The sequence below is a fragment of the Microplitis mediator genome, chromosome 4 (assembly GCF_029852145.1).
Source record: "Microplitis mediator isolate UGA2020A chromosome 4, iyMicMedi2.1, whole genome shotgun sequence".
Classification (NCBI taxonomy): Eukaryota; Metazoa; Arthropoda; class Insecta; order Hymenoptera; family Braconidae; genus Microplitis; species Microplitis mediator.
The window spans coordinates 10,965,323-10,980,072 of NC_079972.1; the positions used below are offsets into that span (position 1 = coordinate 10,965,323).

Genomic DNA, 14,750 nt, shown 5'->3' on the forward strand with positions numbered 1-14,750 from the left:
CGCGTACACACAATAATATAGTAATGCTTCTGCGCAGCGATAAGTAGTGAGAGTCAACACTCGGTCAGACAAGTAAAGTCATAGCCTCTTGCGCGTACAACACACGTGCGCATTACATATATCTCGACTGTATTTACCTTAACTCTACTTACTGTATTACTGATGTACTCCTGATACTGCTATACTGTAAATACAGTAGCCCCCTATATATATATATGAACAACATACATTCCGAGCATAACCTGCTTACGTTCAACTCTAAAATTTCCTACATATACATTAGACTGATTCAAAAAAATCGAATAATTTTTCTTTTCTTCATTATATCGAAAATATTGTTGGAAATGACGAAAAAAAAATACTGCGAAAGTTTGAGCTCTTAATATTAATATTGACAACTGCCGCATCGCAATTTTCTATTTCCCGTTTAAATAACATGGGAAAATTTATTTTATAAGCTTTGGAATTTTGTAGCTCACGGTGGGACCAATACTTTTAAATGTCCAAGACATATTCTTACGGGAAATTTGACGCTCTACAAAAAAGGTCTCTTATAATTTTTTGATATTTTTATTTCTTCAAAAGTTATTCGAAGCTGAAGTTAGATTGACGATAAATTTTTACATTTTTTAAATTTTTTGATGCATCCATCAACTTTATCGGAAAATTGTAGAGGACATTTTTTGTAGAGCATTTTATTTCCTACAACTTATCTCAGAGAAAATTTTCGATATTTCTCATAACCCGTATGTTATTTGCAATTAACTGAAAATTTTCTTAGATAATCTGAATTTTGTTGCTTAAAATTAATTATAAATTTTGAACATCACACCCTCACATATATATTAATATTAAGAGCTCAAACTTTCACAGTATTTTTTTTTCGTCATTTCCAACAATATTTTCGATATAATGAAGAAAAGAAAAATCAGTCGATTTTTTTGAATCAGTCTAATATACATATATATATTTCGACGTACAATTTTGGCTGGTAGTGGCCATAAACGTGTATTATAAGATATTAAACACGTGTAGTCCAGAAAGCCGTACAGAGTATTAGCTAGTCGAGACTCAAACGCAACGTAACCAAATGGTTCAGTGGGTAGAATGGTGAAGATGAGACTGCGGAAAAGGAGATACTGAATGTAGAGTAGAGAGGAGAGACAGAAAGGGCGATAGTATAATATCAAAGATAGAAGAGACCAGAACCAGAGAGTCAGTAGAGTGCACAGGCACAGCAGAGTCGAGTTTTAGTGTATGGTGGCTACGCCTCGTACGTTATCCGTAATCTCTATATATGTGACTTGACAATGAGCCATTACGCGTCAGTATGTAACTACTGTACAGTATGTAGGTATATCCATAAATATGTACATGTATATGTATATGTTAATCTATATATAGACACTCTGTTGGGCATGAGTACAAGTCATATTCAACCAACAACAATGATCATCCGGTGGAGTTTATCGACTTCGGGTAATATCTGCGAGTACAGTACATGACCGGAGTAAACAATGAGCCCGGTCAATGCGTTGGATGGGCCATGGGGGTCTCACTTATTCACTCGCTCGCTCGCTCACTCACTAACTTACTCGATTTCTCACTGTCTCCTATATACATTAATGTATCCACAGCCTAATTTCGACGCTGCGTGTAACGTTCATTCCCATGGGTACTATTTAATAAACATGCTTCAATGTTTAACTAACATTTCATCATTCTATTTAAGCTGTGTAATAAAGTCCCATTCATCAATTATTCATCCCCTCTTGTTCCTCTAATTATAAATCATCAGTGGGATTTAATTTTTTAATTTAAATTTACAATCATCATTAATTCTGTCCTCCATTTATTTATAATTTATATTTATGTTAAAAAATTTAACAATTAATAAAAATAAAGTAAATATATTTTTTTATGTTACAGATCGACGGCGTAACGGCTTGTTTGACGCAAAGACAAACGGGGTATAGCAAAACCAACATAAGAAGAGTCGTGAATAATAACAATAATAAATAATAAAAGATAAAAAAAATAATAAAAACGCAATTACCGTAGCCTTGATAAAGAAGAGAGAGTTTCAATTGTGTCTGTGGTCCTTTCGCGACTCCCCTTCTTTTATTCTTTACGTTTTGATCTTTGTTTCATTGTTTCCTTCCGCCACTCTCTCTTTCTCTCTCTCTATCTCTCGTGCTCAGTGAGTTTTTTAAGTTATTTTTTCTCTATTTTTTCCCCTCGCCGCGTGGTGTTACTGTATACTAAACTCTTCATCCTCATCGTCGTCGACGGCGAGTATCGTCGAGCAACGCGCAGAACCCCGTGCGCATTCACGATCGCGCAATTCGCGGCCCTCTGGTGCAACTCAAAGTAACTCACTGGTTGTCGTCGTCGTGCGACCGCCGTCGTCATCGTCATCGTCGTCGCCGTCGTTCACTTGCGGCCGCGGCCGTTGTCCGCCGCAGACTCATGAGTAACTGAGTCAGTCGGTTATTTCGTGTTATCAATGTGCTAATAATTTAAGTGAAGTGATTAAATTTTAATTCATTAAATATTAATATAAATAAATATATTATTTAAACGATTTGATAAAACTAATCGGGATTATCTGTGAAGTGTTAAAGGATAAAAAAGTGAATTTATGAAAACAAATAAGTGATAAAAAAAAAAATAATAAAAAATATTAAATTACAATAAATAAAAGAGTGATAAGTATGAACGCGCGCCGGACGTACGTTGCTACGAGCGACCTCTCGTACGTCGCGACGGACGCGCTCGTCGAGTGAGAAGACCGGAATCCACGCGCGCATCGTCACCCAGAGGCACGCGTGACTCTTCGTTGTGCACGCGCACGCGCGTTCAACGTTTCCTTGTCCCACCACCCACCACCTAATCCACCTCATCCACCCTCGCTTTTCCCTACCCATTTATCCCGCACACGTTTCCTTCCGTTTTATTACTCTTTCTCTTATTCTCTATCTCCCACCCTCCCTCACCCTCACACTCATACTTACACTCACACATTAAAATCTCCCTTTATTCCTCTTTCTTGTGTCCCCTTCATTTATATCCACCCGCAATATCCACAAACGCACGCAAGTGCGTGCGACGCATCCTCTTATTCCCCTCGCATCCTGATTCGCGTCCGTCAGGCACGTGACTACTGGTCGCGATGCGGCCGGCCGTTGTGCAACTTTTTCTCTCATGTTGGGCCGTTGCCATGCTCGGCTTTGCTATTGCCGCGTGGCAGGAAAATATTAGACCCAAGATGTATGTTCAACTTGGTAAGTCATATTTTTTTTATTTTATTTTATTTATACCATCATTTCATTATTGTTACAATTGTTATTTGAAAATGATCCTGAAATTAACTGACGTCTAATAATTTTTGAATTTTTCTAGAAACGATAATTAAAAAAAAAAAAAATATTTTTAAAAATTGCACCTATAATTCTTTCAATTTTCTACATGTGCATATTTTTTTTTAATTAAATTAAATTGTTAAAAATTCATAGTTATGATCCTGAAGTTAGCAGCCAATTAAAAATTTTCTATTTTTTTTTCACCAAACAAATTACAAAAAAAAAAATCTAAAAATACGCACATGTAGAAAATTAAAAAAACTACAATTGCATTTTTTAAAAATATTTTTTTTTTAGTAATTTATCACTTTAAATAAATTTAAAAAATTATCAGACCTCGGCTAACTCCAGTATGATTATTTAGGGTCCAATAAAATACCACTTGATTGTTTTTTTAAAGCGGATTTATATGATGTAATTTATGGGTGGGTTTAAAAGTAAATATAATAAATGACAGCCCTATATTCGGTTATAAAATAACGTATTGAGACGTGAAAACAGATCGTAAAGCTATTAAAAGCCAGCTGCAACCCTCGTCATGAACTTACGCTTATTACACGATGACACTGAGTAGTTAGCTCTAGCTATAGCTCTATATAGATGAGTATAAGCCGCATACAGTGTTGTATATATATGAGCTCTCGTCATGGATACAAATGACCTGTGAGTGAAAGAGCAAGTGTCTCGCACGTGACACCCCTAAAACCGTGTATGATATACCTGGACGATTATTATACATCGTCACCTCGTAACGACGTAACTTGCGCGCCATACTGTGTACACCTGACACTACGATAAACATTAACTACTTGACGTATACACATATATACTAATATATGTACTTTTAAATATATGTGTACGTAAATTATAAAGTTTTAATAGTTTAATGTTCGGGCAGTTAATCAATTTTACTAGAGACTTCATAAATTATACCGAGTATACATTTCATTATTTATTTATTTTTAATTGATATAAGAAAAAAAAAATTATCGGTAACATTAATTATTAGATGGATATAAAATTTATAAAGTCGGGTAATTAATATGTAGGATTAAAGTTAATTTAATTGAGCAAATAATGCCGACAACGAGCAATTTCTACTTAAGTAATAAAATTAAATTGATCTTGAGAACTGCGAGATGCACTTTTCTTAAAATAAAAAAACTCGATGGTAAATCCTCTCTTGTTGAAAACTTTAAATTACGAAATTATTTTATTTCATTTTTTTACTTTTAAAGAAAATAAAAATTATTTTTTTTGCAATCATATCACAGTTAGAAATTTTGTGTATCTGTGTTAAAAAATTATTTGGTTAAATTTTTTGATGATTTTTAACACAGAAATCTGTTAATTAAACACAAACCGTTTGTGTTATTTTACTTTAAGAGATTTTTTATGTTAAATGATTGGAAAATCTAGAATGTAACACATTTCATGTGTTATTCGAAAATTAACAACAATTTTGTGTTGTTTGACTAAACGTTTCCGCGCGATTCTTCATTACTATAACCAAACAAAGCATTGTAGCAGCATTGTCTGCAGGGAAATTTGGATTATAATTTATTTACAATTAAATATATACATTTTACATTTAAATTTAGATAACTTTCATACTTTTTTGACTTGGTTCAATTGTTCGCTAAATTGACATAAGTTCTACTAAGGGTAGATCAGTATACTTGAGTTGGTTAGGTTATGTGCTTATGTTTATCAGTTGATTCTAACACGAAAAATGTGTTAAATTTACACAAATGTTCCGTTAAATATACACAAATTTTCTGTCAAAAGAACAGATTTTATGTGTTCAATTTTATTTAACATATAATTTGTGTTAAAGATCAATACAAACGCAATGTGTTGAATTAACACTAAAATTTGTGTAGACCGTTTGCAACAGACGATTTGTGTTGAATTTAACACTAAATTTCTAACAGTGTACATCAACACTTGATAAAAAAAATAATTTTATTTAAATTTAAATGATAACATTGTGGAGTAGGATTTTTTTTGAAAGTACACTTGAAAGCGCTCATATAAAGCTGCTGAGTACGAGGAAAAATCTAAATACCGATTGATTCGATAAGACTCGTCCTTGTCAACAAGTATAACTGACATTTGTAGCGTTCCTTGTGAAAAGTACATGTGTGTAAAACCCCTTTGTTGCTTATTTACTTTTTTTTTTTATATTTTATCTTTCGCAATCTCAATCTTTTTATCTGTAGTTTTTATCTTTTTTTAGTCATGTCTCGCTTTCTTATATATGTGCACACGAAGCTTTTTATGCGTTGCGACGACAACAACGAGGGTGTACTCGAAACCGATCGAGTGGCTGTCTTTCATCGTCAACCGAGGGGATGACGCGTCTTTTTTTTTCTTTTTTACTTTTTTGTTTTTTTGTTCTTTCAACCTGAATCTTGGAAAGCTCGCGGGTTAATGAAATAAAAAAAGTGGCTCATGAAATCAGATAATTGATAAAAGAAAAATATACGAAAGATGTTAGAGATCAAAGCAGACATAATTTTTTATTCATACAAAATGATAAATTTGATAGTGTATTCATGTTCCCTTAGATATAAAAATCACACTAACGTTAGCGTATATATATATGTATACATTTATTTTGTAAAATAACTGATGTGGCTCACAACCAAGTGGCAATCGTTTCAATTTGTGAAATTATATTTATCCCTCGGGCAAACGAGACAGGGAAAATACCCTAATACCTTTAGGTTTACAGCTCACCCTGATATAGCTGTATATAAATATATATATAGATAGATATATACATAGATTCTAAATCGTTAATTCTCAACGTCATCCCCTCGGCTCGAGTCTAACCACGTAGTCCGTCTTTACTCGTTCGTCCTCTTCGTCAAATTGTTCGTATCGAAATTGGTTTATTGCGAAAAAAAAACGTATGAATAATTCAAATTTGTCCTCAATCGTTCGTCGCACATACCAATCAATTTAAAAAGTATATTCCACACGAGTTATTTAAGTTTTATAAATAAAAATATAATATAATACTATCCAATAATATATATGCTGGATATTTCTTTTTTATTTCTTTTGCAAACTTACAATCGAAAATAATAATAAATAAACTTATTCAATTTTCGGAATTGAAATCTTTATTAAAGGATTCGCTAATCCCATATACTGGAAAAGTCAGGGAAATGTCAGGGAATTTCGTCACATAGCTGGAAAAATTTTCACTTTCTTTCTTTTGACTGAAAAAATCCTCCAAATTTAGTTTTCTGTCAAACTGTTCAAAAAGTGACGCGGCGCGAATGCGGTTGTCAAACCATTTTGAAAAAAAAATTAGTAGACATTGATTTCAATAGCGAAACAATGAAGCAGTTAGAATTATCAAGGCTGTTAGAAAAAAAAAGTCTAAGTAGAAACCAATCGCCAAGATCTTCAAACTATTAACATCCATATTGACTAGTTAAACAAACTAAAAACATTAAATGTATACATAAGTAATGAACTAATAAGTTTCACTATATTTATTATTCGCGTACTTCACACTGAAAAAAAAAAATTTACTACCGTAACAAAAGTCAAGATTACGCAGCTATTTGTTAAGATAACAAAACTATCTTGGTTAATGTTGTGGTAAGTAAAGTGAAGTTGCTGTTTTAACAAATAATATGTGTTGAGGAAAAGTTTTCGAATACACATAGAATTTTTTCCATCTAATATATTGCTAAGGTTGATAGTCAGTATTGGTCATAGGTGTAAACGTGATACTTAGCTCAATTTAGACAGACAGTTATTTTCCAGATAATAATTGTGAACAAATAAATAATATTTTGCTCAACACATGTCATTTGTTACAACGGCAACTTCACTTTATTTGCCACAACAAATATCACTTCGTTGCGTTGACTAAGATGGATTTGTTATCTTAACAAATAGCTGCGTAATTTTGACTTTTGTTACGGTAGCAAATTTATTTTTTCAGTGCATTAATACTTTATTAATATTCTTATTTATGAAATTTATTCTAGTGAAAATGAAAAATTTATTTATATTTTATTATAAAGTAAGTTATATAAAAACATGGATTTCAAATCAAAAATCAGAAATCAAAAATTATTAATTTAATAAATAAAAAAAAGAAAACCATGAACATTGACAAATAATAAAAAAAAGTTTCATTCAACGACAATGATTAATTATTGATTAAACTGACTAATACCATTTTATTTTAAATTAAATAAATATTTCCAATGATTTAATATTACTACACATAGTCAGGGAATTTTTGAATTGTTTAACTGGAATACCTGGAAAAGTCAGGGAATTTCAATCTCAAAAATCTGTGGCCACCATGTAATCCTCATTTTGACTTTGATACATTGGAATAATAGAAGGATTCTAATTTAAAGATAATTTTTTTAGACGTCTTGAATTTATTTAAGGATTTTTTTATGGGGAAAAAAAATGTTGTAAAAGTGATGGGATTTTTCACTGGTCAAGTTATCAATGGATCAAAGTATTTTTCGCGTTTATTTTTTTTTTGACATAACATTATTTTTTGTCTGACTAATCCCTTGGTAATGAAAAAATATATAAATTGCTAGAGGCTATTTTGTTTCATAGCTACTGTACGGTATAGTGTATTCACTGTAGGGAGAAAAGTTAAAAAGAAAAAAGAAGAGAGAACAGAGTTGGAGTTTGTGGTTTTTGGGAATCTGAGGAGAGAACCGACCACGTGGAGAGAAGTCGATAGGAAAAAAATAATGGCGGAACGCGCATGCGCATAATGCTTCGTTGCAAGCTCTACACAAATATATATAGGATATAGATATATAGAATATAGAGCTTTTTATGAAGGTTATCGTTGGGAGGTTAACAATGAACGTGTTCCTCGATCCTTGCAGCAGCATCTACATCTACTCTAGCTTCATTGTAACTTAGCTGCAATACACCAGTACAGTGTGTACTATATAGCTGTACTCTTTTACTCTCGACAGTTCGCTCCCTCTTCATCTTCATCTTTTCCCTCTTACTGTACTTTTTATTTTATTTTTATATTTATTTTTATTTCCCGTCTTTCACTTGCCACTCCACTATGAGAAATCCAGTCGTGAAAAACTTTGAGACGCTGAAATCCCCGTCTAATCGTCTGTATGTCGCCTCAGTAACGATCGATACAAATCCATCTCTTTCTCTGATATCTTAAATTATATATTTGTTATCATCATTATTATTATTGTCATTACTGCTAATAGACGAAGTGAGAAAAATTTAAAAACTTTTTTTTCAAGTAATATTTTTATTTCAAATTCACACATGAGTCATCACACGTATAAAATTTTTTTTAAACCATCCATGGTCTCAAAAAAAAAAATTAACGGCAATTGAAAATTAGTCTTATTTTTAAAAATTATTTGAAAAATAAAAAGAAAAGATTTTGTCGCTGGTTAAAAAAAAAATCAGTATTCAAAAATTTTTTTTCCAAGTAATTTTCAAAATGAAGCTCCTTAGTAATATTTGAATTTTTTTTTCATCAAATCAATTACAAAAAACCGAAAACTAATAATATGCACATGTAGAAAATTTAAAAAACTACAAGTGCAATTTTTGAAAATATTTTTTTTTTTTATATTTTAGTGTTTCAAAAATAATTACAAAATTATTAGACGTCGGCTAACTTCAGTATCATACGATCATGGGGTTTATTACAGAGATAAAATTAAAACAAATAAAACTTTACTCGCCCAAAGAAAATTTTTTCCAGTTCTAAAAAAATTTTTATTTTCATTTTACTTTTTTTGCGCAAAGAAATTTTTTTTTTCTGATGTAATTTAGGTGACTAGTTTTGACATTAATTCAAAAAAATCTACTCATTACGTCTACGATGTATTTAATCTTTAAATTTTTCATTCAATTATCTTACAACGCATATCTATTGAAAATCGTTGGTAAAATAATAATTATCAATTAATTATTATCAATAAATTAATATCAGGTTTGACAGTTTCACTAATGGGTTTGTTATCATTATCTGTCCCTCTATCAAGTACAACTAATATCCCATATTCAAGTAATTAAATTTTTCCAAAATATTAATAGAAATTTCAGGGCTGATAAAATTTAAATTGGCAACAAGTTATTGGCTGCAGGCAAATGTCCAAAATACGCAATTAAAGTATACAAAAATGTCCATTAAAATTTTTTAATGCATAAATATAAACTTAAGTTAAATATATATTTTTTATTAAAAGATAAAGTTGTAAGCGAGCGCTCTTGACTTTTTACAAACTATTAATTTATATTTATTTCCTCGGAATGATTTTCTGATGGCTTTCAAGTTAATTCAAAAAATTTTAAATTAACCTCTTATCGTGTCGTTACTTTAATATTTTTTTTTATTTATCTTTTTCTCACGACGTAATTTCCTCTTTTGGATGCTTTAGCGATAAAAACTTGTCACAAGATGTGTGTCTATATTTCCAAGCGAGCACTTAACTCGATGCGCCACTTTAACCTCGAGAAAACACACTCGTCTATCTAGTGAATCCGTCGATTACGTTGTCAATGTAAACGTCGCGCTATTGATCACTTATTTTTTATATTTTTTTCTTATTATATATTTTTTACATTACTCATTTTTATTTATTATCTTTTTTTATTCACTTACAAGACGTATTTTCAATCTACTTCTCTTCATCTTACTGGTCTTTATCTTCACTCAATCATCATCTTCGTACTTAGGTTATTGACGTCTATCATGAGCGTCGTTTATTTTTCTTCCTTACATTGAATCTCTCGTCGTTGAAATTTCATATTTTTTACTCATTTTTTATCATTTTTATGTTCGATTATTCTTTCGTACTCGTACCCGTTTTCATTCTCGTTCTCATTTTCGTCGTTTTTTTCATACTTTTTTTTTTTGCTTTTGCTTTCTTTAAAGTCTATTCTCATTGGTCTCGCGTGGAGAAATACGTTAAAGAAAAATGAAGGAGTATAAAAAGATAGAAAATTGCAGATACGTCGACATGACAACGCTAAGGAACGTGAAAGAGAGACACGTGATATCAGACATTGTGTAGATAGAGAGTGAGAAGGTTATCACTATTGTCCTATTGTTCATGATAAAAGCGTTCGTCCTTGGTTCTTTCGATATGTCATTATATAAAAAATAAAATAATAATGATAATGAAAAAATAAAAATAAAATACGTGAAAAAGAATTGAAAAAGAAGATGAAGAAGAATAACGATGAAATAACATTGTGGAAAAAAGTATAAAATGGACAAAAAATTAGAAGAGAAAATCTTCAGTGAGAAGTAATGCCAGCTTGAGCTGTTTTGTTTCATCTTTTCTTTTCTGCCTTAAACTTTTATTTTTACTTAAACTTTATTTTTATTTTTATCCTCGTCATTCTTATTTTTTGCTTTCCTCTGGTTTTCCTTTACTTGCTGAGCATATAAACCATCATACAGCTTCTCCAAGGAACTCAACAAACTCGAATACCAAGTAAAGGCTCTTCTCGCCGATTCTCATCGCGTTTATGACCACTAGCATGGATGCATTGTACTCAAGATATCGACTTCCACGCTCGTATTATATAAATACATATATATACGGGTGAAAAAAAAATTTATATATATATATAAAATAGAAAATACTAAAGCTAGATAGAAAAGGGCACTTCCACCGGAACCATATTCTTTACTTTCTGTGCCAAGTATTTTTCTTCAACATTTTTATATTCACATTTGATTCCGTCACAAAACTCTTAAATTTTCCTACAATATATTTCTCTACACGTAATATGCTTTATATAAATATATATATGGACCCAAATAAAAGTAAATTTTATCACCTCGTTAAAATTATAAAATAATATTTTATTTTTATTTTAACGATAAATAAATTTTTTAAACTTATAACAAAAAAAAACTCAGCTTACATTAATCAGCGTTGTATTGATTTATTAAGTTAGAAATATATATAGCGGTATAAATTCAAAAACCAATTTTCAAACGTGGGCTCTAAAATTAACGATCGTAATCTTTTAAACCCTCAAATAAATAAAAACCTCATATGCCTGCATTAAACGGCGCAGCTGTCTTTCATCAACTGACTGGCCATACCAATAGCCCCGTGTTCCATATGTGAATATGTGTATTTTATTTCCGTGCATATAATACCCAGATTATTTACATTTTTTTATTCTCCTATTTCTTCTTTATATATTTAACATATTCTCGAGTAGAGTGTGGCCTCAATATCAAGTGAATGAGGGTCTAATATCGGTTTGAGAGGTTGACTCTGATATCCGGAGGATTGTGTATAGTATTAGATATTGGGTTACATATATATGTATACATATACATATACATATCCATTTATAGCCTCAAGACTAAGTATTGTATAGTACAGTTGAGCATACAGTACATCCACATATAGAATCCTGTAGGATATTACTGCCTTATATACTGGACATTTGTTGTCGCGTTGGGCGTCGTTCAGATGCCAAAGGACAGCCGCAAAATTCATACTCACAGACCTTATATTTGGACTTCTAGTAGTATTACTATACAACTACTAAGTTAAATCTACCCAGACAAATCCAGACACACAGGAGACATAACACGTAGACGAGGATCAGACAAGGAGATGGAGAGAAATAAAAGGGAGAGAGGATGAAAAAGGAGTGGGACGTGACAGACAGCAAGGCAGACGAAAGAAGACGCGGCTTATATTACGAGTAGACTAGACTGCGGCTATGCTATTCTCTCTTATATACATATATACGTACATACGTACATACGTACAAGTTGGAGTACGAGTAGAGCGAAAGCGAGAGGAAAAAAGGTCGGCAAAAAGTGAATGATAAGAGGGAAAAAAGTAAGATAAGAGGGAGAAAAATGGACATAACAGTGCGTCGAGACTTTAAATTCCGGGGTATGGTCGAGCTTTTCAAAAGAAAGATATGAAAAAAAAGTATCGGCATCATCCCGTCATGATCCCACGGTGAAGAATACGAAAAATTGGTAAGCTCAGGCACTCTTGGACCGCTAGTGCTGCTGGAGAGTTTACCAACTCACGAGCAGCTCTCACGTGACGAGATAGTCGCCATGTTGAGAAAGAGTGAGAAGTATAAGGATCGCGGGTGGCGGTGGGGCTCGAGGGTGAGCAGAGCGAGATAAAAGATATAGCGGCGGAAAGCTAGTGGGGTTTTGCGGGGTGACTGTAAGAGAGATAAAATACCCGGGTATGAGAGAGATAGAGATGAGAACGAAGGCTCACGAGGATACCCGAACGTATGGGTTATTCTCTCTTCAGTCTGGTCCTCTCTTGCTTTGGTTCTGTGAATAGCGATCAATACCCCGTATATACCCACGGCGTGGTGGTGTGCCAAGAGAGCACAAAGTTATGCACGCGGTATTTCGGGGGTCACCCATCAGTGCTGCGGAACGCGACGCCGAGGATGAGAGGGTGAGAGAGGGCTTAGTGGTAATCGTGGTGAAGGAGGATTGTCCTTTATGTACTACAATATTCAATGACACATTCTCCCATACACTTAACTTTAAATTGTTATTTTTATTGTCAGTACATTTTATTTTAAAATGGATAATTTCAAAATCTAAAGGATACTTTTTTTTCGTCTACACCTTTCTGGTTTTTTTTTTTTTACTGCTCCCGGCTAGGCCCCTTGAGAAAAGTTTGACGCTCGGGCTCTTTATTTGGCCTTTTGGGGGTATTGAGCGGTGTAAAAGAGACGGTATAATATATACATACATATATATAACCAAATGAAATGGAGTATAAGGTCGTAGTCGGTAGTAGTCGGCTGAATTTAAAGAAAATAAAAGTTTCTATTGTGCGCGTTATTTGTTATATTTTTAAACTTTATCATTCAAATTTATTTTTATTATTTATATTTCTTATTCTTATTTATTTAATAGTATATGTATATGAAGAGTCAACAATAAAGCCAATCAGTACCAGGAAACTATATATAAATACATTAAAATTTATATTCAATATCACGAGAATGATAAAAGAAAAATATATTTTAATATGATAATAATAATAATAAGAGAGAAGTTTAAATAGAATATGACAGAGACTTGTTTAGTTACAATAGACACTGTATCTCTTTTATCTTAATGGTCTTTGGGAATACGTTTTCCCATCTCGATTATTGTAAATTCTTTTGTATGCTTAAGAATATACAATGTAGTTTTGCGGTAAAAAAAAAACAAACTTTTAAATTTCTTTATAATGAAATTTAAATAAGAAAATGAATTTTTTATTTCGGCTATAAATGCAATAAATAGTAATATTTATATACGTAAATAAATAATGAGCAAGCACGTATGTATTATAAAGTGTTTTTCCAGTAAATAGTTATAGCAGAGCGAGTGATTTAATGCAAAATCTTGAAAATAATAAAAATCAGCTTGAACAAAATACAGTCAAGCGCAATATTACAGACCGGCTAAAGCACCAGCGCAGTCTTTGTGTTTATATCCCGTAATAATTTAGATCCAAAGTTATGATAGGATATAACAAGCCATTAAAGTGAGCTTACAAGATTTAAAAATTTATAAAAAAAGTTAAAAAAAATAAATGTGTAGATATTACGGAATAAAAGACGAGATGACGGGGTAAACGTTTGAAGATAACGTGAAGAGAGGAGCTTTCGAAGCCGTTAAAAACATGAGGCGTCGGATGATTTTCACCGGAGACGAGACGTTCGATTTTCAACGGCTCTTCTATCTCTTGCTTTTTGCCATAATATCTCTGAGCTTCTGCAGAGGCGATAAATTGTAGCGTGTGGGCCTCTGTGTCAGCTTTTAACCTCTCTTGCTCTTTCTCATCCACTCTTTTTGTCTCTCTTAACACACTACACTACTACCACTACTACTAGTATTATTATATCTTGCTATCTACATATATATTGTATATGTATGAATCCATGTATGTATGTGTGTATAAGCCTGTAGATACGACACTGCGATTGGATTTGCGGCCTCAGGCCGTCTGTATAAAAGCGCGGGAAGGTTATAAGGGTGTTCTTGGGTTGAATCGATAGAAGCCGATCGGGATATGCTCGGGTAGGGGACAACAAAAAATAAAGAAAGACGAGCTACACTCTGCTGGCACAAGGGGGTTGCTAGATAGAATAGATGGGGATACCCAATAGGTGGGGAACAAAAAAAAATACAGGAGAGAAAGAGAGAACGAGGGAATGAGACCACGGGGGTTCCTTCATTTTCGTGGTGAGCTGTGGGGGTTTCTGCTACACTGTGAGATTTACCGCACATGCTCGTGATTCGTCAATCGATTTTTATCCTTACGACAATGTCTATTTATATAGATATATAATAATAATAATAATAATAACGAGATAGGATGAGGA

The 14,750-nt window shown here is 32.4% G+C and overlaps 1 protein-coding gene across 2 annotated transcripts in view; it reads left to right on the top strand.

The window, feature by feature from the left end:
* Nucleotides 1–2,426: 2,426 nt before the first annotated feature.
* The window catches only part of LOC130666268 (semaphorin-1A), an 87,046-nt gene continuing 74,722 nt past the window's right edge, over nucleotides 2,427–14,750 (top strand). For both annotated transcript variants that reach the window (XM_057467091.1, XM_057467092.1), the window contains exon 1: nucleotides 2,427–3,284. In XM_057467091.1, coding sequence (XP_057323074.1) covers nucleotides 3,173–3,284 — 112 coding nt within the window. In that variant the 5' untranslated portion in view covers nucleotides 2,427–3,172. The remainder of the gene's footprint in view (nucleotides 3,285–14,750) is intronic.